General features: G+C 41.7%; 2 protein-coding genes across 9 annotated transcripts in view; both read right to left on the bottom strand.

Moving 5' to 3' along the window:
* septin4b (septin 4b) overlaps window positions 1-16,121 on the bottom strand; it is a 61,200-nt gene extending 45,079 nt beyond the window's left edge. For 2 of the 4 annotated variants that reach the window (XM_079611558.1, XM_079611564.1), the window contains exon 1: window positions 15,887-16,121. The gene's annotated coding sequence lies outside the window, so the exon portion shown is untranslated. Of the gene's footprint in view, window positions 1-11,121; window positions 11,128-15,886 lie in introns of those variants that run through there. The other 2 variants (XM_079611569.1, XM_079611566.1) reach the window with 2 other exon arrangements.
* Window positions 16,122-17,994: 1,873 nt separating this feature from the next.
* limk1a (LIM domain kinase 1a) overlaps window positions 17,995-25,305 on the bottom strand; it is a 73,278-nt gene continuing 65,967 nt past the window's right edge. For 4 of the 5 annotated variants that reach the window (XM_079611554.1, XM_079611555.1, XM_079611553.1 and 1 more), the window contains 3 exons: window positions 23,596-23,651; window positions 23,221-23,378; window positions 17,995-21,491 (listed from right to left, as the gene is read on the bottom strand). In XM_079611554.1, the coding sequence (XP_079467680.1) occupies window positions 21,329-21,491; window positions 23,221-23,378; window positions 23,596-23,651 (377 nt within the window). In that variant the 3' untranslated portion in view covers window positions 17,995-21,328. The remainder of the gene's footprint in view (window positions 21,492-23,220; window positions 23,379-23,595; window positions 23,652-25,305) is intronic. The other variant, XR_013797475.1, reaches the window with a different exon arrangement.

The following is a 25,305-nucleotide window of genomic DNA, read 5'->3' as shown; positions in this document are numbered from 1 at the left end:
CCTTTATTAACCCCCGCAGATCCGTGTCGAGCACTTTAATCATGAATAGATGTACTTCCAAAGTCAAACAGCCATTCACTCTCATTATCAAGCTTGGAAGAGCCAGGATACTTTTTTATATAAATCTGATTGACTTTGTCTGAAAGAAGAAAGTCATACACACCTAGTAAATCATGGGCTAATATTCATATTTGGGTGAACTATCCCTTTAAGCTAGTCCCAGACTAAAATGCATGTTTGAGCTGTTTTAACTGAAAGCAACTTGCAGTCTCTTAAAATATGTCAGAGCCATTGTTTTGTCTCAAGATGCACACAGTATTTTTTTTCTAAGGCATGTTTGAAAGCTTATCAAATGTCCTAATTAAACTAAGGCCTAATCCAGGCTTAATCTAAACCCTGTCTGTGGAACCAGACCATTGACTAATAATGAAGCGAGACACCTAGTGTTACTAGATAAAATATTTGTTGGTTATAAGCCTTGTAGGACTTCTTCCTATCAGAGACTCCTCAACTCTGGCCCTGCTTACAGCGATTATTAAAGGAAACTATGAGTTCACCTCAAACCATCAGACTCATCAGACACATCAACGCAGATGAAAAACAAAGGTTACTCTGAAAGTAACTAGCAGTTGCAAGTTGTAACCTCAGAATCCTGTAGTGTACCTTAAATATTAGAGAGCTTGGATCCCAAATGGTCCACATGTCTATGTCTCAGGTTTAGGAATTACAGCGCTCATTTCTTCAGCCAAAACAACCTTTCTTGATTACATTATTGGAGAAACCCGTTTATGTTGCATGCGATCTTATCTCTGAAGAGTACTTAAAGGGGAATATCTGAGGCAATTATAAACAGGAATTCTTGCTTCGGGTTACCGGGATAAGAATGTCAAAACAAATGGATTAGCAGGTCAGACAGAGTCAAGAGCATCTGTGGTCTTCAGTCTGCGGGTGTCATGGACTCATGTAAAGTCAGTGTTGTCTGGTCTGCTGAGGGGTTGAACTACTGTCCGCATCACACACACACCGTTGGCTCATATAGCATATAAAGAAATGGAGGAACCGGAAGGTTGGGAGCCTCATATCCTGACAGGAAGTTCACTAGGATCTTTATGGTCTGGTTCTTCCAGTGAGGCCTTTATTAACTTTATATTGAGTTAAAGTAACTCTTTTAATTTGTGCACTCTACTAGATTAAATTAGTGAATGTGAACTAATCAAGTTCTCTGTACTGTTCACATTACTGTAGTTTCCAGCAAGCTTTGTATGGGACTTAATGGGGAGAGTCAAATGTTGAAGTAAAGTATTCGCAGCTAAGCTGCTGGAAGCCCTGAAACAAGTCTGATAAAGTCGTGTAGCTTACAAGCAAAGCCTTCTGTTTGACGCAAACCGCATTCAACACAACAACATAAAAGCATCTCTATTGTCAAATACAGTGGAGGCAGCATCATGCTTCGAGATGGCAGAGTCCAGGCGAACCTATGAGGAACTTGCCTCAGTTCAGCAGCGATCTGTGTTTGGGTGAAGATTTGCTTTCCAGTGACTCAAAGCAGAAGAACTGCAGGGAGGAATCGTAAACTTGTTGGTTGACATAGAGGTGGGGTTTCAGCAGACAAGTGTGTGTGTGTGTGTGTGTGTGTGTGTGCGTGCGTGTGTGTGTGTGTGTTCCTGTTTAACCTACATTGTGAGGACCAAATGTCCCCATAAAGATAGAAAAATGTGAACATTTTGACATTGTGGGGCATTTCATTGTGGGGTAATATCAAGTGATGTTTTTTGAAAATAAAAATGTTAGGGATAGGGTTAGTGTAAGGGGAGAGGATATACAGTTTGCACAGTATAAAACCCATTATGTTTATGAAAAGTCTGAAAGTCTATGTAAAGATATAAAAACAAGTTTGTGAGTGTTCAGCTATACGTGTAAAGGGGAAATCCTCATTTAGTGAAATATTATGACAACGGACTAGTGAGGACATTTGGTTACACTTTATTTTAGGGTGATGTACTTGTACTTACTGAAATAAGTACTGAGTATTATTAGAGTTACAGTTAGGGTTAAGCGTTGGTTTCAGGTTAGTTAGTAATTATGCATAATTTACTGTTATTACTACAGTAAGTACATGTAATACAGATCAAATGTCACCTTAAAATAAGGTGTTACCGGACATTTTAATGGTCCTCACTCGTTAAAAAGGCGTATAAACATGTTTGTATTTAAATCTAGTGTTTTGCACATGTTTCTGTGATGATAGGTTTAGGGTTAGGCCATAGAAAATAACATTATCTGATATAGAATCATTGGAAGTTTATGCAATGACCTCACTAATATAGTGAAACAAACATGAAAACCCAACGTGTGTGTGTGTGTGTGTGTGTGTGTGTGTGTGTGTGTGTGTGTGTGTGTGTGTGTGTGAGAGTGTGTGTGTGTGAGAGAGAGAGAGAGTGAGAGAGAGTGTGTGTGTGTGTGTGTGTGTGTGTGTGTATGTGCGTGCGTGCGAGAGTGTGTGTGTGAGAGAGAGAAAGAGTGAGAGAGAGTGAGAGAGAGTGTGTGTGTGTGTGTGTGTGTGCGTGCGAGAGTGTGTGTGTGTGAGAGAGAGAGAGTGAGAGAGAGTGCGTGTGTGCGTGTGTGTGTGTGTGTGTGTGTGTGTGCGTGACGTGACGTGACGTAAAGGAAACGCACGGAAGGCAGACACGAGCGCTTTGGATCATTGAATGGATAACACATGTTGGGCTTCTCACACACTCGTGTCACATCTTTACTTCATTCATAAAAGCAAACATTTATCTTAGATTGTGTAGTCATTTAATGCAATAGCAGTTGATAATACAGTATAAACTAGAGTTTAAAAGTCTTAATCAAGTAAAATGTTGGAACATGCAACACATTCTGCCGTGAGATAATGCTGTTTACTGTAGGTTCAGTTCTCCTGCAGTGTGTGATCAAACTGACAAAACTCAACACACATTTCCCAAGCCATTCCTGAATATGATAGCACTGTGAGAGGAACTCTGTAAGAGGGACTCCTGTGCATTTCTGTAAAGTGTGCAAGCGTGAATGAGATGTTTTGAGGGAGATTTACAGGAAATATTAATACAAGCTGTATGAATTCAGCGAACTTGAAATACAACGTGTTAGTCATTTGATGATGTTTCTTGTGTTCTGAATCCTGACTGCTACTGGTCGCTGAAGTGTATGTAAAAGAGTATCATGAACACACAAAACACAAATGCGGAGGAGAAATACATTGTGGCTGTCAGATAGAAGTATATCAGCATCTGCACAGGTATTTTAGTGTGTGATTGCTGGCAGCTTGTGATGTGTGTGTTTTGAGGTCTTCTGTAACTGTGAACAAACTGCCAAAGGGCAAAAACAACATAAATCACATGCTGTCAGTCTGACAGAACCTGCAGACACATCAGAGAAGTGTCTCGGGTCACAGCATGCATTCACACACACGCACGCACACACACACACGCGCACACACACACACACACACACACACACACACACACACGCACGCACACACACACACACACACACACACGTGCGCGCACACGCACGCACGCACACACACACACACACACGCACGCACGCACGCACGCACACACACACAGGTAACGTGACCCAGCCAGAGGAAACACACTAAAGTGTCTTCATTAAGTTCATCAAGAGGCTTGTGTCGTCTCGCTGTGGCTCCACATTCCACACACAGGTCAATCCGAGGCTCTCGGTCACATGATTTAAACACCAACAGTCGACATCTCAATGGCCTGCAGTGCTGAAAGCATCCCTTGGCTTTTTATTCATTTAGCTTTTGGCTTAATTAGTTGGGGACATTTAATATTTAACAATATTATTGATCTGTCTGCATTGACACCATTATATGAGAACTGAGCTGGATCAGGACCATACATAAATGAACCGTACCGTAAATTAATAACTTTTTACAACAAAAATCAACCATCACTGAATTTACTTAAGCTGGACTATGACTATTTTCTTCTAGATCTGCTGTACAGAAGTAACAAATGTTGTTGTATTTTCCTCTTATCACTGTAAAGCTGCTTTGAAATATTCTGAATTGTAAAAGCGCTATAGAAATAAAGGTGACTTGACTCTGAATTTACACGGTTCTTCAGAAAATCTACTCCTGAATTGTATTGTTAATAAAATGATCTTACATCCGACTGCTGTTGAGGATCTGCGTTACAGTGATTTGACCACATGTAACTGGGTTAATGCTGAACACATGAGCTGTGGTAAATGACTGTAATGTATTATGGTGTACACACTGCTTTGCTGTGTCTTCCAGGGCTTCAGGTGTGTCTCCTGTCCTGCAGCGGCGTCCAGTGTTTACTGTCTGTGGCACGTCTGCCGTCTGTCTGTCACCTCCACCCAATGCACCACACATCCAATCTGAGCCCAGGTGACCAATGTCAAAAGAAGATCATGTTTTATTCCCATTAGAAGTTATTCATTGAAAGAGCAGAGAAATAATCTAAAGTTACACAGCTAGAAAAAGAAAAAAAAGGATTTTTACACTTGAACACATTGTGTCAACATGATATTGTGTCATGATAACATCATGATAACAACTGAAGACCAGTTGTCAGTGCCGATGGCCCTGTGGTTAATCCAAAGTCAATTCCCAGCCAAGATTTTCCCTGTCAAAATCTATACTGTACTATCCAATAAATAGACCAGTTATCATCTCAAACAACAAATGTAAGGAAAGAAATGTTCATAATCAGAGTTGATATACGATTAATTCGGCACACTGGAAATCGAAGAGCTAATTCAGTGCATTGCATGGAAAGATGAAGTATCAAACACAGTAGTAGGTGTTCCTGTGTGACAGGCGAGTGAAGTCAAGCTCTATGGGTTTGGTGTAAGGCATTACAATTAACAAACTAATTAAAAGAGGAAAAAGTGTCCATGGAAAATACAGATAATCTGCACACTGGAATCTGTAGAAACAGTAGCACAGCATTAAACTCTCGATCACAGCGGGACATGATTCAGCGAACTAGCCACGACTCGGTTTCACACACACATTGCTGAAATGAGACATTTGAAACTGCATTTTAGCTGATTGGCTGCTTTTAAACCACACGGCCAACACTCTCTAACGGCAGGCCAAACCTACTGCCGAGGCTGGACCGTCCTCTGATGTAACGCTCGGGTCACTCAGAGCCATGAGAACCAGGCTGGGTTATATTTATAGAAAAGGCCTCAGTAACGCAAGCGTCTTTGGGTGTTCACAGGCATTCCAGAGTCACTGCAGACCACGAGGCCGAGCCAGTGGAGATGGAGGAGGACGGTGGAAGCAAGGAGAAAAACTGTTGTTGTCAACTACATAAAAGCTTCCAAAATAACATCTTGGGGTTTATTGTGGAGTTATGCAGCATGACAGTGAAGAAACGAAGACAGAACTGTACAAAAAGTGATTGAACTGCAAAATAAAATCTCATTCAATACAGTAACTGGCACTGCACTCTTGTTTTGGGCTTGTGGTAGTGGCTCTCTAACAGAGCCTGTGGTGCTCGCCATCATCAGTACTGTTGTTTAGCAGATTACAACAACTAAACAAGTGTGGAGCATCCTATTGGAGAAATGAAGATCCACTGCTTAATATCATTATAATACAGTCACAGTCTGCACCTACACACTGTCTACACCTGTGTCTTTCTTCAAATAACCTGTGTCCAGAAATGTTAATAATAATAATACATTTTATTTAACGGCGCCTTTCATAACACCAAAGGTCACCGTAAGACCAAACAAAACAGTAAAAAGAATTAATAATAAAAAATAAAAAAACACCTCTAGCAAAATTCAACAACATAACAGCACACATGCATCATAGATACAGTAGAATACAGCACAGGCCAATAAAAGCAGGTCATAAAATACCTGGGTAAAAAGATAGGTCTTCAGAAGGGATTATGAAGTGCCTTGAATTTGAGAAGCAGAATTTTGAATTCAATGCAATACTTTACTGGAAGCCACTCTGTTGACAAGTCCTTCATCTGAAGTTCGAGTCAAGTCAAGTCAAGTCAAGTCTGAGTCAAGTCAAGTCAAGTCAAGTCAAGTCAAGTCAAGTCAAGTCAAGTCTGAGTCAAGTCAAGTCAAGTCAAGTCAAGTCAAGTCTGAGTCAAGTCTGAGTCAAGTCAAGTCAAGTCTGAGTCAAGTCTGAGTCAAGTCAAGTCTGAGTCAAGTCAAGTCTGAGTCAAGTCTGAGTCAAGTCAAGTCTGAGTCAAGTCAAGTCAAGTCTGAGTCAAGTCAAGTCAAGTCTGAGTCAAGTCAAGTCAAGTCAAGTCAAGTCTGAGTCAAGTCAAGTCTGAGTCAAGTCAAGTCAAGTCAAGTCAAGTCTGAGTCAAGTCAAGTCTGAGTCAAGTCTGAGTCAAGTCAAGTCTGAGTCAAGTCAAGTCAAGTCTGAGTCAAGTCAAGTCAAGTCTGAGTCAAGTCAAGTCTGAGTCAAGTCAAGTCAAGTCTGAGTCAAGTCAAGTCTGAGTCAAGTCTGAGTCAAGTCTGAGTCAAGTCTGAGTCAAGTCAAGTCTGAGTCAAGTCTGAGTCAAGTCAAGTCTGAGTCAAGTCAAGTCAAGTCAAGTCTGAGTCAAGTCAAGTCAAGTCAAGTCAAGTCAAGTCAAGTCTGAGTCAAGTCAAGTCAAGTCAAGTCAAGTCAAGTCAAGTCAAGTCTGAGTCAAGTCAAGTCTGAGTCAAGTCAAGTCTGAGTCAAGTCAAGTCAAGTCAAGTCTGAGTCAAGTCAAGTCAAGTCAAGTCTGAGTCAAGTCAAGTCTGAGTCAAGTCAAGTCAAGTCAAGTCTGAGTCAAGTCAAGTCAAGTCAAGTCTGAGTCAAGTCAAGTCTGAGTCAAGTCAAGTCAAGTCAAGTCTGAGTCAAGTCAAGTCAAGTCAAGTCTGAGTCAAGTCAAGTCAAGTCTGAGTCAAGTCAAGTCTGAGTCAAGTCAAGTCTGAGTCAAGTCTGAGACAAGTAAAGTCAAGTCAAGTCTGAGTCAAGTCAAGTCAAGTCAAGTCTAGTCTGAGTCAAAGAAACAAGACTAGATATCTTACATAGATATATAGAAGCCTATATAGAAAATGCCTCTTGACTTAAGAATTTTTAGATATTTGTACTTGGAAGACAAAAAAAGACAAAAATACTCAATAAGAAAAGCATTTTTGCAGCATGAATGAATGAAGCATTTAAACATCATTTATCCTTTAAAAAGGGTGAGGAGACTGAAATAAACTCTGGGTTTACTGACCAGGGGACGCATTAAAGAAAGATCCTAACTTTACATTTCCTATCTTATCTTTTCACATTTTTTAATGATACAAGATCAAGAACAGCGATGTTTGATGGTGGAAAGACTTTGTGAACACCCAAATGATGTGCTGCACTTTGATGACAAAACTCTGACAAATAATTACAGACTCCTATGAAATAAAAGAATTAGGGTTTGCCTTTTCTACCAAGTTTATCAAAACTTCACCTAATGACAAGCACCACTTATTTTGTTTCTCCATTATCCAGTTTTTCCGTTTTTACTTCACAGCAGCTGTTTGCGTGACGCTGGTTGCTTGGTAACATACCTGAGAGTTGATTACCAAACTCGACGAAGGGGTTTAAGATTTTCAAACTACTGATAAGATAAGATGAGATTTGATAAGGTAGGCTAGGATAAGAATCCTAAATACACTTAAGATTTGCTTCTGTAATATGAATTTGTGAAAAATCCTAAATTAACTTAAGACTTAAGACAGTTTCTGTAATACGCCCCCAGGTTAGGTTCACAGAGTAAGTTACCATGGTAACTGTCACAATTCCCCTGTGTCTTTGTTCATGAACTTTTACTTTGATATTCTTCTGTCTCGTATTGCCTGTGTTCAGATCCGGTCTGTTTAGTTCCTGTTTTCTTGGTTGCCATAGTTGTCTCACCTGTTCCTTACAATCCTGTGTATTTATACCATCAGTTATCTTCTGTTCTGTGTCTTGTGTTAAGGTTTCATGCCGGCGTTTAAGTGTATTGCTCCTAGTGGTTATTAAACATTTCATTGTTCTGTGTAAAGCATCCTTTGTGTAATATCAAGTTAAGCCAGCATGTTACAGAGTCACTAACTTGATTGGCCACCTCTGCCTTTAAAACTTTTCCATGCTGAAATTATGATTGATGATTTAAATGCGCAAAAAAGAAAAGAAAAAAAAAAGGAGTACAAATATCAGACTACTGGTGGCCTTATAAACATGGCATTATTATTATTATTATTAGAAATTAAATAAATAAGTGACCCTGTGTTGTACCTTACAAGAAGTCTACGAAAGTGAGTGAGCAAGAGAGAGTTTATGTAAATTACTGTCTGACACAAACACACTTCCAGGCCTATAGATGGTCTACTCCAGTAACTGCTGGCTGTTATAATGCGGTCAAAATATATTGTTATATTATTATATAATATACTATACACAGAGTCCATTTAATTGGTTATGAAACCGCGTTTAAATCAGACACTGCATTTGCAGGAAAGGACGATGATAGTTTGTCTTGTCTAGTGAAGTGAAAGCAATGCTGAGATGAGTCCAGGTAAAGTCTTCAGGAGGCGGGAGAGATGCAATCAGACGAGACGTCACTCATTGTTGAGAAAGCCTGCACTAAAGCTGCTTTTGTTGCAGTGATATTTAAAGCTGTAGTGTTACAGGTTGGAGAGGTTCTGGGAGGGACCGATGGGTGTTTTCAACACACCCGCTGGAACACTGAACTGAGGACGCTTCAGGACAGAGAAAGACATAAACGTACAACTAGACGTGTATGCAAGCAAACAGCCCAGCTAAAGGCCTAATAAAGTCCAAATAAAGCCAGGAAGCTGACGGTTCACCCTGCCGGCGTCACATACACACAGATATCTGTGGCTAAAGCTGTCTGCAGATCTAAAACTGGATGAAATGACATCACAACCACAGAGTTGGCTTTGGCGTAGTCGTGGCATTTGGGCCTTTTTTTCTGTGTTTATTGCAGCAAAAGCAGCAGAGATCTCCACCACACCCAAAAGACACGAGCGAAGACTTCTCAAACATCCAGCGCGGGGAAAGAAGCACTCGAGCTAAACTGAGGATGTTATTGTACAGTGGTTTGTCATCAGTGGGTGCCAGTGCTTTATGGTGGGTTGTGATTCTAGCCAGTATATCTAAAACAAAACAAAAACTGCTGTCAGTCTTTTCATTCATTCATTAACCATTTCAAAAAGCGAAGTCTGCTCTGATTGGTCAGATGGCCCCAGTCTGTGGTGATTGGTCTACTGCTCAAAGCATGTCTGAATCCGACTCTTGATGATTCTATGGGCCATCTCTTACCATACGCAAGATTTTTCTGAGTTCTTCCCCCATCCCACACCCCACACACACACGCATTTACACATATGGACAATTCAGCGTGTCCTATTCACCTAAACGGCATGTTTTTGGATTGTGGGGGAAAACGGAGCATGCAAACACAGGGAGAACTGACAGTGAGCCACGTCAGTCTTTTAGACACCTACAAAACAGACAGAATTCATAACATCCAATTGTCATAATCTGTGGGTCATCTGTACAACTGAAGCACTGCTGAAAATACAGTGAAGGAATATGAGCTTCATCGTTTCTAAAAGAGAGAACTCAGACAGAAATGAAATCTCTGTCATGATTTATTCATCTTCATGTCGTTCAATCTTTCTTCTGTGGTACACGTCACATCCACACAATCCAAATGAATGAGAACAGACTGGGCGGATTGGGCGTTTTAGACTTTAGAAGATTTGGAATGTAGTGCATGAGTTGTATGGACACTTTTTATGACATTTGTATGCAGTTCGACATTATATGAGGGTGAGCAAATGATAACATTTCTGTTTAAGGATTAACTATTACACGGCATGCATGGAAATGCAACTACGGTAAACTTTTGTGTGACAAATGTCATTTTCAGAGTCGGAATGTGTTTACATCTTTGCTTTTATAGAGGAACAGAAAATACAAATGAAACTGAGATAAAGAACACAGAATAACAGAAAAATCACAAAACTGTTTAATAGCTTTATTATTTCTCCTAGACATCAATGAGATGAAATGGAGAGAAAGCTGATATTTGAGAAGCCTGCTGAGAAAAATCCATCAAGAATCTCACATGTGTCTCCTCTGAAGACATCTCAATAATTTGCCAATGTCAAACGTCCATCAAAAGTCAAATAGGGGGATCTCAGTATGAACTCAAGCATTAAACTCTTCCAGGCACACAGGATCCGAGATGCTATTCACAATTGATCCATTTTACAGTTTAGTGCTGGTGCGATAATGGAGTTTGTGTCTGGAGTTTTAGGAGAAACATCTTCTCAAAGCTCATCTGCAGCAGGACACATTATAACACGCTGGCATTGAATGCACGCAAAATAAACAAGATGCTCTTGACAACAACACACTGTTTGCTGCTCTGTTTGACAACAGCTCAACACATTCAAACACAGCTGCAGCGCTCACGAAGAGCATGCTGGGGAACCAGACAGAAGACCTGATAACCCATTCAGTATCTTCTCTACACGACCAGGGATTGAATGCTCGTGTTAGATGTCAGAGCAAACAGTGACCTGGCCTCTCTCTCATCCAGCGGTTCAGCATTCCAGAGGAATCCTTCTGAACAAGAAAAACTGGGCTTGGTGAAACCAGTGACCAAACCCTTTCTTGAGCAACAGCAGGAATGAGAAACTGCTTTTGCTGCTGTTTATTGACAACATGAGAACTCATCTCTCATACGAATGACCATCCCATGATTCACAGCATGAGAGAATGGCACACTATCATACTGCTCATACTATTTATACAGAGTGGATGACCTACACAATGAATCCCATAATGCACTCAACCTCTATTAACTGATATCGCTGTATGAATAGAGGAAGTGTAGTGTGGGTGTTTCAGAGAAAGATTCATTTGAATTTTAGGCTCCCAATTTAGTTACTGTACATCTATGCCATCTTTAAAAAACACACACTAATGTGCAGTAAACAGTACGGTCTGAGCAGTGTAGTGTGCCACTCTTCTCACGAAACCGAGACGTGTTAGATTAAACTCTCATCATGTGAACGCTGGCTTACCTCATCATCCACTGAAGAGAAGGATTCACCCGGGACGGCGGATTCAACAGCACAACAAACCCAGAGAGAAAGAAAGCAGAACACATAGATTAACACACTTATATTTCAACAAGACACCTCCTGCATAAACCTGTACACACATTACACACACAGTGCAAATTTGATGGCAAAATTAGACAAAATAATAGCCAAAATCATACTGAACTGCACAACGAAGCAAATGAAAGGCTCTTTGTTAGTTGTGGTGTGATATTAGACACAACCGAGGGAAAACTGCACCAGTGATGGAAACAGCAGATTGTGAGTTTCTACATATTCAAAGACTCAGATGACCAGGCCATGCCATGAAGCACCTAAAGCAAGCGGACTTTTATTTGTTAAACCTTGATGTATGGACAACACATGCTCTTCTGGATGGTGTAGACAGTCCTTTACAGGAGCACATGGACTCTTATTTACAAGAGACTTTTGGCAGATTTGGGACTTTTAATCAAACAACACTGGCAAGTCAAAGAGAAAAGCGTTTGCAGGCACTGTACAGCTCAGAATACACCTTTGAACAGAAAGTTGGCTCCACAGTCCTGTTCTACATGAACATAAGGCAAGTACAATAACTGTGCAATAACTAGGAACTAACCCTGAATCTAACCTCAACCCATGGTAAATTACTTTAGATTACTTTTTTTGCCCAAATTCGCCATAAGTACACAATGCAAGTACAATGAAATAAAGCCTAACCAAAGTTTCAAGGGGTCCTATTATGTTTATGTACAAGTTCATCATTTTGTTTATAGGGGCTACTAGAATACGTTTACATCATTTAAGGTAAAAAAACCTCATACTTCTTATAATTTACATTTACATTGTTGCAGCACCTATTTTCTCCCTCTGTCTGAACGCTCTGTTTTCGGTTTCTCAAAGTGCTATGATTGGTCGGCTGACCCCAGTCTGCTATGATTGGTCGGCTGGCCCCAGTCTGCTATGATTGGTCGGCTGGCTGGCCCCAGTCTGCTGTGATTGGTCGGCTGGCCCCAGTCTGCTGTGATTGGTCGGCTGGCCCCAGTCTGCTGGTTTAGCGCTTAAGAGCGTGTGTGAAATGTAACGGCTCTTAGCATAACTGGCGAGTATGGGGCGCTTTAAACATGGGGTCAGTTTAGCCGTATCTGAGTCTGACAATGACAGCCAAGAAGAACAAGCTGATCGACCCGGATAACCCACACAAGCACTACTTAACTGTGTCATTTACAACATCCGACCTGCATCGAACTGCATATTTCAGAAAGCAGTCATTAGAAAAATGGTGAAAACACAAAAAAAAGTGTTAAGAATACATTTGAACCGCTGTTTTCTTAGTTGTATGCCTTAAGAAGCCCGAATAAGAGGGTTTCGATTTCGGGGTGGAAAAACAGCGTCTCTTGAGTATGGCGACAACACACCAGCAAATAACTCAACCAGGCCCCGCCCCTTTATTCTGCGTATTAATTATTTAAGTGAGGAACATTGTGAGGTGTTCGCTCCCGGAAGAAAACTCAAGACTACACTGGAGGCGTCTCAGGAGTTCAGAAACACTGACACTGATGTAGAGAAGAACTCCCGCTGGAGGGACTTTGTGCTTTGCAGAACTTTTTTTCATGCTCAAATAGCAACATTACACACACTAAAGAAAGATGAACATGGGGGAAAAGCACAATAAGGCCCCTTTAAAAGCTTTGCATTTAAAACCAGTACACTTTTCCATCACTGTAAACATAATTCTGGTGGAGTGTGTGATGGTTTAAATATGTTTCTCACACAGTATTTGTAGGCAGAGTGCTGTATGTGTAGATCTATATAGTGTTATGAATCCAGAGTCAGATGATGAGTATTTCAGACGCGGTGGTGCTTATTATTCCTCTACGTCAGTTCTGCAGTTCACTAATGGCATTCCAGTGTCACCCGCTCTTGCCAAATCCAACCAGAGTGCTTATATCCGTCTCTCGCTCAACCGTTTCATGCGTTTCTGTAATTCTGCAGCTCACTGACTCAAATCTAAGCAGAGATGTGTTTTCCAAGCGCTGTCCGCCAAACACTCGCCGAGGAATGCTCACCGCCAGATCCTCTGACCGCAGACTGTTGTTTCAGCTGCTCTTCAGAGAGGAACCGCACTGCAACTTGTTTTCCTGCTCGTCCCTGAAGGAGGAATAGTGGCATCACAAGTGTATTGGTAAACTGCTGGTCAGGTTGAGTGTTTTGACTAGTTGTTAGACATGGGGCCCAATCACATACATGCAGCGCCAGGCGTGACACAAGTGTATTTTGCTAGTTTCAGCCCGACGCAGTTTTCATTTTCACGTCCTGCGCCACCTTATTCAAATATCAAATGCATTTGCGCCCATTTGTGCGCCATGGGCTGCTGGTCTGAGGACGAGTTGTGCTATTTTGAGGAGCTGAAAAACTGTAGACTGAGCCATTGACCAACTAGCCTAGCTCCGCACTCCTATGTACTTCCGTTCAATTTTCATTTTCCTTCAGTACTACGTCTGGGATTGTGGTGTATTCTTGGGTTTTCTCCAGTAAATTTTTCACCGGTCCAATCAGCGAGCAGAGGGAGTGTCTGAGAACGATGACGTTGAGGTTGTGCGCTAGTTTGAGTCGTCATACGTCACGACCAAGCGTTAGCGATTGGTTATGGCAGATCCAGAGTGACTCTGGGCAGATCCAATAGTTTTAAACTTCAACAGAGTTCCCGCCTTCAAGTTAACGCTTGTCAATGGAGAGAGGCCAGACTCTCTGTACAAATTAAATGTACGAGAGTCTGGTAGAACCAGGCTAGGCCCTATACACTTCTAAAGTTAGAAGTAAATCAACTTGTCTAAATTAAATGGCGCAACATTTTTTTGGTTAAAGAGCGCGTTAGTAATGTGCGCCTTTAACCTCGCGCACGAGCAGATCCGTTTCCCCTCTGGAGACGCGTTCAGTTTTTCTGCTTGCAAATTCCGCCATGTAAATAGTAAATCCTCCATGGCGCGAGCACAACTGGCTTTTAAAGGGAATGGGAGATGAGACTGATTGGTTTATTGCACGTTACGCCCAAAACACACTCATTACTCATTAAGAGAATAGAGACGACCCTTTTAGACCAGCGCTGGGCGCATCAACCCTTTTTCCCGTCGTTAAACTAGCAAGTGGATTCGGACACACACAACCTAAGTGCACTTGTGCCATGCGCTTAAATCCTTAAAATAAGGCCCATGGCCTCAGTTTCACAAGATTGCAAGTTGAGTTTGACTCTATAAGCAGCACTTGACCTGCATTAGTGTGTTCTGGATGATGAAACGGCATCCTCTGCAATACACTCCCAATGCTGTCAAACTAGCGTTTACACATCATTATTTAATCATGAAGACGTTCACACAGCAGTATGCCAAGATAAATGCATTGCATTGTGGGATACTGAGGTTAGTCATTTTATCATTAAACACAGAGTGCACTGTACATGAATGCATTAATGGCACAGGCAGTGTGGCAGTGATCTGGTCACTCAGATGTGATGGACTGTACAGTAGCAGAGGGACGTGTTATCAGATCCCGCTGAAGTGAGCAGCTTATAGCAGCATGAGTGCAGATGGTCAACAGATAGTGGGCTTCCTCTTTCCACTCGTCTCTCCACAGGATCATGACGTAATAATAATAATCCCCGCGCTGCTGTAGTGGTTCCAGTCCTGGATGCAGACTGGTCATTTCCGCAAGGATGTCACTGCACGAGACTGCTGAATAAAATCATGTTTTATTGAGAATTTGTGCCCTTTCGGTAATTGTTGAAATCAAAATAACTCAAATATGAAAGTTTGTCTTGCCTGGAACATTGAAGGTGTTGCACTGACTGGTTGTTAGGGTGTTGCTAAGCAGCATTGACATTGTTTTGACTGGTTGCTAGGTGGTACAGTAGGATGGTTGCTAGTGTATTGCACTGAGACAGTGTTGACAACCGCTCTTTGAGGAGAAATTGTGTCCCCCAAAAAAAGTTATCTGCCTGTTCACATTTAAATACAACATCACTGTCAGGGAAACGTGCGCTTGAGGCCCTGCTGTATTGTGACTGCTGTGTGTAACTGTGTTATTAGTCTCTCGTCATTTGACACTTGACAGCTGTAGGTGTTTGACCACAGACTAGCAATGAATTATTAAGCACTCAACAGAGCTGGTTATAACACTGACAGATCATAGCAGTAAGAAAGCAAACCGCAATGTAATAAAATTATATGAGTTATGACAAGACATTTTTTTATATTGCTTTAACTCAAACTAAGATAAGCAATTGCAACCTTTTTTAATATAAGTTATACAAGATTTAATACATTTTTTGAAGTCAGTTTATTGTAATTTAAGTTGGAATTACTATACTTTTTTTTTTAGTTAATACAGTGCAGACTGACCCAATGCAAACACTTGCTTCTTGTATAATGCATGAGGTGCGCTTATGCATCAGACTAGTTCTTGAGTTTCGGTTTGTTCAACTTCTCTCGGGAACAGTCCTGCGTAATTAGGTTAATAGGTGAGCTTTAAATGTGAAGCTAAAGCGCTTTTAAGAGTCTCTGCATTAGAGCATCTGTTAATGCGGAGCGCGAGGAGGACGGACACAGCCTCGGCGCAGTCTGCATGTTTCTATACACATGCGCAGTGTTTGATAGTCAGAAGAGACACACAGGAATGCGATACACTATAACGAGTTTAATATTAAGACAGAAGGGCGTTTTGTCGCGCACGTCGCAGCGCAGAGCGTCACTCACCGTGGCCGAAGAGCACAGTCCTGAACCGGCTGCTGACAGTCGAGTTCTCCATCGTTCTGAATCCGCGAAAGTCCCGTTCGTCCTCCTATAGATACTCCTGAGTGTTATTATGAGGAATCCAGCGCCTCAACAGCGCGAGCGTTAGTGCACCGCGAGCGACTCACTGCATCATCAGCGCGTCCCTGAGCGCTTTAAATGCGGATCCTCGCGCCGTGACGTCACGCTCCGCCTGCCCCGCTGACGTCACGCGCACCATCAAAACAATCGCACATGGGCGAGCCGAACACGGCCAGCTCTCAGATCATCTTCCTCCGGTGATACCAGGTGTTGTTTAAGTCTGTGACAAATATAATGGAATAAAACAACTAGCTATAATTTATAGCCTTTCATGGCCATTTTCCTAAGCAGGCTGTCTTTGCAAATGTAAGACCTGCATGGTGTCCCCCTGTATTAATTGTATCCATTAAAACTCCTCTTTAAAGGACAAGTCACTTTGAAATAAAATTTTGGTATGTTTTATCTTACCTGAAGTGCATCCAAGATGTAGGTGTCTTTGTCTCCGCAGAGTAGTTTAAATTTTGATATTTTTAGGTCAAACCGTTCTTGTCTGTCAGTCATATTTATAATGCAGGTCTATGGTCACTGTCTCCAAAAGCATGAAGAGAAATTCCCCATCGTAAGTGCACATTGATGGCCTAAGACACGAAACAAGCGGTTTGTGTGATAAAACGAACAGTATTTATATCGTTTTTATCTCTTTTACACAAAACCACGTCCATCTGATCTGTTTGCTTAGTCTGCGTAAGCGACGTAAAGCGCCGGAAGTCAAGTGGTCTCCCGGATGAGTTCGCGCGAGCTTACGTAAATGTATTTTTTTTACATCGGTTTAAACATAAGCGCAAACTAGTACCATTTCTATTAGCCGTCCTACCTACAATCTCTGTTCTGTGCACAGGTTCTGGTGTAAACAATGAGTGACGTACACACGCGAGAGAGACCACTTCCGGCGCTCGACGGCGCTTGCAGACTAAGTAAACAGATCAGATGGACGTGGTTGTGTAAAAGAGATAAAAACGATATAAATACTGTTCGTTTTATCACACAGACCGCTTGTTTCGTGTCTTAGGCCATCAATGTGCACTTACGATGGGGAATTTTTAAATTTGGACTTTTCTCTGCATGCTTTTGGAGACAGTACCTATATACCTGCATTATATGACTGACAGACAAGAACGGTTTGACCTAAAAATATCAAAATTGAAACTACTTCAGGTAAGCTAAAACATACCAAAATTTTATTTCAAAGTGAACTATCCCTTTAATCACCAAAATGACGTTATTAAATGTTTTTTTTCCCTTGAAAACAACATTCTTCATGCCTTAAACTAACTGGAATGTAACTCGACACCCTTGCCTCATTTAGTATAAGCGGTTCTATGAATATGCAAATGAGCCCCGCCTCCACCCAGATAGCAAACTGACATTGAATCAACGTGGAAACGACGTTGACGTGACATCGAAACAACATTGTTTTGCTCATCGAATTAACGTTGAATCAACGTTTTATTTTCGACGTACTAACGTTCTGATATACCGACCAAATAGTGAACGTTGTTGAATCGACGTCTGCCTGCTATCTGGTCGGTCGCTCGCTCGCTCACTCACTCACTCACTCATTGATCTGATTGGTTACAAGGTAGTTTGTGACGTCAGAAACACCAGCGATTTTGAGACTATTTTGGTTCACTGCAGTTTTAAACAGAAAATACTCAGCATTGCTGTCCACTTATGAATTTACACATGGTTTGTCTTAAAGCAGATTAGACATATGAACAACATTAAAAACTGGATTTGTTTGTCAGATTGACAAAACCACATCTTAATACCAGGTGTAAACATGGGCTGTAAATAACTTGTTGTCTGTCAGGCCCTGCACACGACTGCATGACATGTTGAAATGTGAGTCATTAAGTTCACAAAGTCACACACTGAATACCTAATTGTGAACACAAAAGCATGTGTGAAAGCGGTTACAGCGGGCATGTCAGGAATGGAGCGAGACACACCTGAACACAGCAGCAATGACGAGTCGAGAGACGTAACGTCAGGAGCGTCAGTTTATTCTGTCTCCTTCAACCTTCACGGCCAGTGCGTTTAAAGTGCAGAGTCATTTTCACAGCTTCAGTAAAAACATTACAATACAAGAAACCATAATCTGGACAGAGAAAACATGGAAAATATAAATATATCTGGAAAACAAAAGGAGACCTCATTGAAACAGACGAGCGATGACAAACTCGTCCGGCTGAAAACACAACACAGGAGGTTGGCAAGGCTAGCGTAAAACAAAGGCACAGCGATGTGGAGAGGTAAAGCATGGTCTCCGCAGCATCGGCTCACGTCTGAAGTGCACTGAAGACACACACACACACACATGCTGGACGTGACCTGAGCTGGACTTCCAGGAGCATTACCAGCTGGACTACATGATTTAAGTGCTCGTTCGGTCTTGAAGACGTGGACTGCAGTCGGACGCCTGAGCAGCACCTCGCAAACCACCTGATCAAACGATCAAAACCAGTTCTGCATAATGGCTCACAGCAATACGGCTTCTTATTAGTGGCCATACTGAGAGTGTTGATATCAGATCATCAGGGCTTAAAGTCAACATGAAATCAACATTGACCCATTTACTATCCTTATAAACCAACAGTCTCATGCACGACATTTCAAAGAAACTAGCCGGGTTTCCATTACCCTTCAAATTGCTCAAATTGAAATTGCGAATTGAAAATACTGTACGCCCAATGGAGACATCAATCTCACAAAAATTACCATATATCGCAAAAATGTTTTTACGCTCGCAAACGGCGTCATTATTACACACTAGTTTTTAATCGAAATTTAGAAAACATCGCAAAAGTTTTGCGCAAATCTGTAAAGGAAACACGGCCACTGTCTCACCGATGTCAAGCCGTAATGTGATTGGTTATCAAGGAACACATGATCCAAGTTGGCCGTTACACCGTGTCCTAACTACACGCGACGCCGCGACGCGATAAAAGGTATCTTTTCCATGTCAATCAGAGTTTTTGTCCTAACCAGACGCGACGGCGACACGCGAAGTTTCTAATTTAGAAACGGTTCCTATTTCTGCGCCGTCGCGGCTGACAGATCCGCCCACACAGAGATCTCATTGATCGCATAAACTGATTGTCATATGAAGAAATTACACTGGTTATGAGTACACATTATTTATTTTTAGTTAAAAATAGGTCACTGTGCCACAAGCAATAATGGATAATTTACCTCAGATTTTGAAAGCATATAATATAGCGTTCAAACTGAATTCTATGCAAACATACAGCTGTACTTCATAACAAAATTAGTCAATGAGTATATTTTGTTAATGTTTTGATTTTTAATAATGTTATTTCTTGATTTGATTATGTCCTTACCCATTTCCAATGCGAGTGCGGGCCAGCAGAGCGCTTTCACAGAGAGACTCCGCCCACACGCTGTTCTGAATGGCTGTGATTTTTGATTGACGTGTGGCGTCTCAGTCGCGTCGCGTCTAGTGTGGACAGACACACTTGCTGTCGCTGGAATTTTATCGCGTCGCGTGTAGTTCGGACACGGTGTTACGCTTTCTCTTGTACAGCCAATAACAAGGCCACGGCTGTGTCTGAAATCGCCTCCTATACCCTAACACTATCTGAGGGAACAGACATTTGTAGTGGACGTTATCGAGTTCGAGATCAATCTTTCCTTCACTGCTGGAGCTGCTAGTTTGCACAGGTTCAAACGGTTATTAAACAGCACAAACTACACACAGCGTCTGAATCCCTCTATATCAGCAGAGTAGTGCGGGGAACAGTGACTGGGGTCCTGGAGACCACGATTAGCTGGATCAGGAGTGTTTAAACTGGATGATGATGGATGACCTGCACAGGGGTCACAGGTCACATGTTCTCTGAGTGGCTTACAAATGTGCTGCTCAGGGGCCGAACGACACGAAAGGCTCCATCAGTGACGTGCATTCATACAATCCCCAACCAAACAACCCAAAGGCTCGAGCGGCAGACGCGGTCTCCCATAGTGCAAATCAAATCATTAAAACATTTTATAAAAGAGAAAATAGTGGTTCAGTTCAAAAAGAGAGAAGAAGAGGCTGTGTTTTTCTTTTTTTCAGTCTGTACACGTGCGTTCCTGGCGATCCTCCGTTGTGTTTTGATAATAGCATTTGCTGAGCGTGATGAGAATAGCTGGACTGTAAACACACACACACACACACACACACACACACAGGACCCCGAAACCCACCGTCCCGCGTGTGGGCCGGACACCAGGCGCTGGGAATATAAACTCAACCCAGATCATGACTAATAGTGGCGACAGGGAATCGGTCTCTCGCCCCAAAACCAGAAGAGAGAGAGGAGGAAATCCATTCAGCAAAAGATCCCTGTGAAGATTTTACATTTAAATACACATAAATTACATTCATTTCATCACGTACTAACATGATGTTCATTTACTTGACAAGTTAACTCTTTCCCCGCCATTGACGTAACTTTCTGGCTTTCCATGTTTCACCGTTATACGGTAGGGGGCGCTATGACGCATCGGATCAAAACACAGGAGAAGAAGAGGCGGACACAAGCGATCGCATATGCAAGCAGACACATATGTATAATAACACGATCATCAACACTGAGCAGCATATGAATCAAAACTGCCGAATGTTACTGAATGAAATGTGGACCAGGACGAGCTCTAGGACTGAAGCTCTGGGGTGTTGACGGACTCCATCTGGGTTTTCATCATCGTACCGGATCTGATCCAGACAAAGTCTTTCTTTTGATATATTGCATGTTCAGATATTCATACAACAAATGATTCTGGGGGCCATGAACATGTTGTGGAAATGATCAGAAACGCTGGCTGGAGACTTTGAAAAGCGCTGGCAGGGAAAGAGTTAAACAGTAACTTCTTCAGAGGACAGTACATGAGTTGGTCTGACCCATAGGGCTGAACTGGGACACAGAACGCATCATGTGTTTGCGTGTGTGTGACGCGGACAGGACGGTGATTGTTTTCCTGGTGCTCAGGTGAAAAGTACGCCAATGCGGAATAAGAATATAAAATAATGTCCAACATTTACAATATGTACTGTGACTGTATTTACAGTGCGGGAACATTAGTGGAGCTTGAAGACGAGGACGAGGAAGATGTGCGGGTCCGTTCAGGTCTCATTACCATCGTCTGGACCAGAACGTGTGAGGACATCACAATAAGCCACAGCACACATGCATCACGACTGACGAAGCGGAGCTGGTGAGTGGCGCTTTCAGTCGGTGGCGGGACGTGGTGTTGGGTCATCTGATCTCCAGAGCGCAGACGTCCAGTGGGGGAGCGTGCTCCAGTAGAGGAGGACCGGGTCACTCGGGCTGCTCCGGGTGTGTGTGCAGCCCGTTCTTCCCGCTCGAGTGTTTCTGCCGGAAGTCCTGATGGAGGAGCTCGAGCTCGGACACCAGATGCAGGCCCATCTCCAGATGCATCTTCAGGTTCTCCAGCCACGACTCCAGCTTCACAAACGCAGGCCTGCGGGACAAGCACAGCCGTTACTATAGGCCCACATGCAGTGCTGCTCGTGATGGACAAACTGGGTCTCATTACAGGAATATTCAATTTGGCTACAACATTTTTAAGTTACTGGCCATTCAGAACTTCTACTAGCCAAAAATAAGAACAAAGAAATGAACCAGATTAACTGCGCCACAGCTTGTGTGACCCTGGACCACAAACCCAGTCACGAGCCGCACGGGTATATCTGTGGCAATAGCCAACTATACATTGTGTGGGTCAAAATTATCTATTTTTCTTTTATGCCAAAAATCATGAGGATATTAAGATCATGTTCCATGAAGATATTTAGTAAATGTCCTACCGTAAATATATAAAACATGTATTTTTGTGAGTGAATGCAGCACAATCGTGAACATAAAGGCACAACTTTAAAGGGATAGTTCACTTTAAAATTAAAATTCTGTCATCATTTACTCACCCTCAAGTTGTTTCAAACCTGTATTAATTTATTTCTTCTGCTGAACACAAAGAAAGATATTTTGAAGAATGTCAGTAACCAAACAGTAGTCTGTACCCATTGACTTCCATAGTAGGAAAAAAAAATACTATGGAAGTCAATGGGTACAGACTACTTTTTGGTTACTGACATTCTTCAAAATATCTTTCTTTGTGTTCAGCAGAAGAAATAAATTAATACAGGTTTGAAACAACTTGAGGGTGAGTAAATGATGACAGAATTTTAATTTTAAAGTGAACTATCCCTTTAAAGGAGATTTTGTCAATGTTTAGATTTTTTTGCTCCCTCAGATTCCAGATTTACAATAGTTGTATCCTAACAAACCATACATCAATTGAAAGCTTATTTATTCAGCTTATTTACTCAATTTCATAAAATTGCTCCATTTGACTGGTTTTATGGTCCAGGGTCACATAATTCAATTCTTATTCAAACTAAATCCTGTCATCCAGCATCTCCTCTTCCTCTCCACCAGAAGTGTGCTTTAGGTGGACAGATTAATAGAAAAGCAAATAGGACGTTGGAAAATAACAGTTTTTCTGTTAACCAAATGATCCTTAATCTCCGCTATTGCTTCTCTGCAAATGAACAAGCGCACCGCTCTCTGTGGTGTAGTGACGAGTGTGTTCAACGAGCCGATTCTGTGCAATACACTATTTATTATATCATGATGACTCATGAGTATTTGCTAAATCCGGGCAGATTTGGTTTACATGAACTTCCCCAGCAAAGTGAGTAAACATTAGTAACACGCCACACTGGCTCGATTTATACCCACATTTGGCGGGTGTTCATTTCAAACCCTGGTAATATTGTTCCCCTTAGCTTTCATTCAAACTGTTCAGTCTATCAGAGGAGGTCATTTTGGGAACAGCATCCCAACAAACATTAGAGAATGTCCCACTTACTGCACATTTAAAAAGCACCTTTAAACAGTGTCTTAAAAGTTCTCAGTTGTGTCCTCATTTTGAATAATTGTATTGATATAATGTAATCTGCCTGAATGTGTGCTAATGTGTTTCGTGCTTGATATTGTATATTGTCATATTCTTTTGTGTTGCTCATTTACAGTCTGTACAGAAATGTTAGATTGTTCATTAATGTGCACTGTCCCGAATAAATAAATAAATAAAATAAATAAATAAAATAGTATGTCATAGAATGATGCTATCATGGATCCGTGCAAACGTGAGGCGCATGATAAGCATGCCCCGTGTGTTTCCTAACCGTTTCTCTGCGTCCAGGTCGCAGCAGAGCACCGCCACGGGGAAGAAAGAGGCCGGACAGTCCGCCGGGCAGTAATCGTCCAAAAAGCCTTTCACGTTCAGCCCGAAATCCATGGCCCGGGGCAGGTAGTCGGGATCGGCGTTGACTCGCCCTATAATCTGAGGCACAGCAGAGAGTTTGATGTAAGACAGAGGAAGTGAGGTCAGGTTTCCCTAAACCCGCACCACACACCCCACCACTGCTTCCTCTGGCTGTCCTCCACTAATGACGGGTCCCATTAAAAGAGAAATCCCTGGAAGTTCATGTGGAGGAAGCCGTTATTTTGAGCTGGAACAGCCTGTGATTATTCCCTCAGATCAGTCCTGCAACACTCACCTCGCACAGCATGATGCCGAAGGAGAAGATGTCCACCTTCTCATCATAGCTCTTTCCTGAGAAACACAAACAGCGAAGCATCAGTCTCACGCGACCGCCACACACCCAGTGAGGAAACACTCCCCCGGTTACTCGCACTCTAACAATGTGATGTGGCATTTTAACATCGAGTGCGTCTAATTGATAACCTCAACTTGCAGCTTAATAGATGTAAAGTAAGTTTTTGTTAATATTTTCTACGGTGAAAATGTTTGGACTTTTGTGTGTGAACTATGATGTGTGCACTCACATTTATTCAAGGTGTAAGGAAATAATTTAATTACTTTTTATATTTAAGAGACATTAAAGAAAAGAAAAAAACATGATCACTGGTGTTACATTTCTATGAACATTTAATACATATCTCGTTCAGTCATGAATCTCTAAAAGCATACAATCACAACAATCTGTGATGCGCACGACTCAAGCTGATTGGCCTCTGCTGATCCTGCAGCCAATCAGATCACTTGCTCAACAGTCTGATTCCTCTGAACCCCTCCACCTCCCCAGCTCCACCGGCCTAGATCTGCTACGGCAGTGCTTCCCAAGCCGTCTCCCAGGAGGACACTATTTTAACATTCAAAATCCTTAACTAGCTTAACAACGACAAATTTATGTTATCTACTAACATGTACTAGTTTAAATAAAGTATAAACCAAAATGATTTATAAAATTATAAACCTAATATTCCAGCCTTTCAAACATGTTTATAAAACGGTTAGTTCCCATCCTTGATTCTGATTGGTCAAATAGCTGTGTTTTAATCACGATGAAACACGGCTATGACCGCGTCACCCAACGGCTCTATGTATCACTACACAACACCCCTAGCAACCGCTCTTAACAACGTAAACAAATTTGATCTCATCGATATTGCTCATTAAAGCTATAGTAGAGTATTGTGAGAGATCGAGTGAGTCTGCATTTACAGATATATCTGCATTTTTATATATATTTTTCGGCTTTAATAGTTGTATTGTGTGGTAACCGTTTTATAAAAGCAATAAGGTACTCGAGGCTGTGCTGTATGGTGAATAAGTCTCGGCTGAAGGAGTTACTCCGCCTCGCGTCGTGCCTAACAACGCCCTTCAGCCGAGACTTATTTACGACACAGCACAGCCTCGAGTACCTTATTGCTTACTTAAGAAACTGAATGAGTCAAAATTATTATTTTATCAGCTCAATGAATAAATCTAGACAGCTTTTTATCTGAATCGTTTAAGTTTTTTGAATGCTCATTAGCTTATTTTCCATTAACTGGGTAAAATGTACAACAGCACATACAAAAGTGAGTTTCACAAACAAAAACCACAGACAGACTGAATGAAAATGTAAGTCAACTTTCTGTCAGTAGGTGGCGCTTATGGAACAAAAAGGATAAAAGCTTTGGATAAAAGCGTCTGCTAAATGAATAAATGTAAATGTAAAGCGGTTTCCCCGGTAACCTCTGTAAACACAGCAGCGCTGCGCTTGTAAACACCACACGTTACACGGAGGGAAGATGAAGAGAAAATGCCATCTAAACTTTTCTCAAGGCAGTCAGTTCCCTTCAGAGAACATTCATAGCACTCATTCTGACTTTAATTCATAGAAATCCCTCCGTTGTAAAGGTTGTAAAACCTCTCTCAATTCGCTCCGCCATTTTTTCAAACAATAACAAAACGACGGTTT

The sequence above is a fragment of the Phoxinus phoxinus genome, assembly GCF_949152265.1.
Source record: "Phoxinus phoxinus genome assembly, chromosome: 4".
NCBI lineage: Eukaryota > Metazoa > Chordata > Actinopteri > Cypriniformes > Leuciscidae > Phoxinus > Phoxinus phoxinus.
Note: the sequence above shows the minus strand (reverse complement) of the source record. Positions and strands in the feature narration are given on the sequence as shown.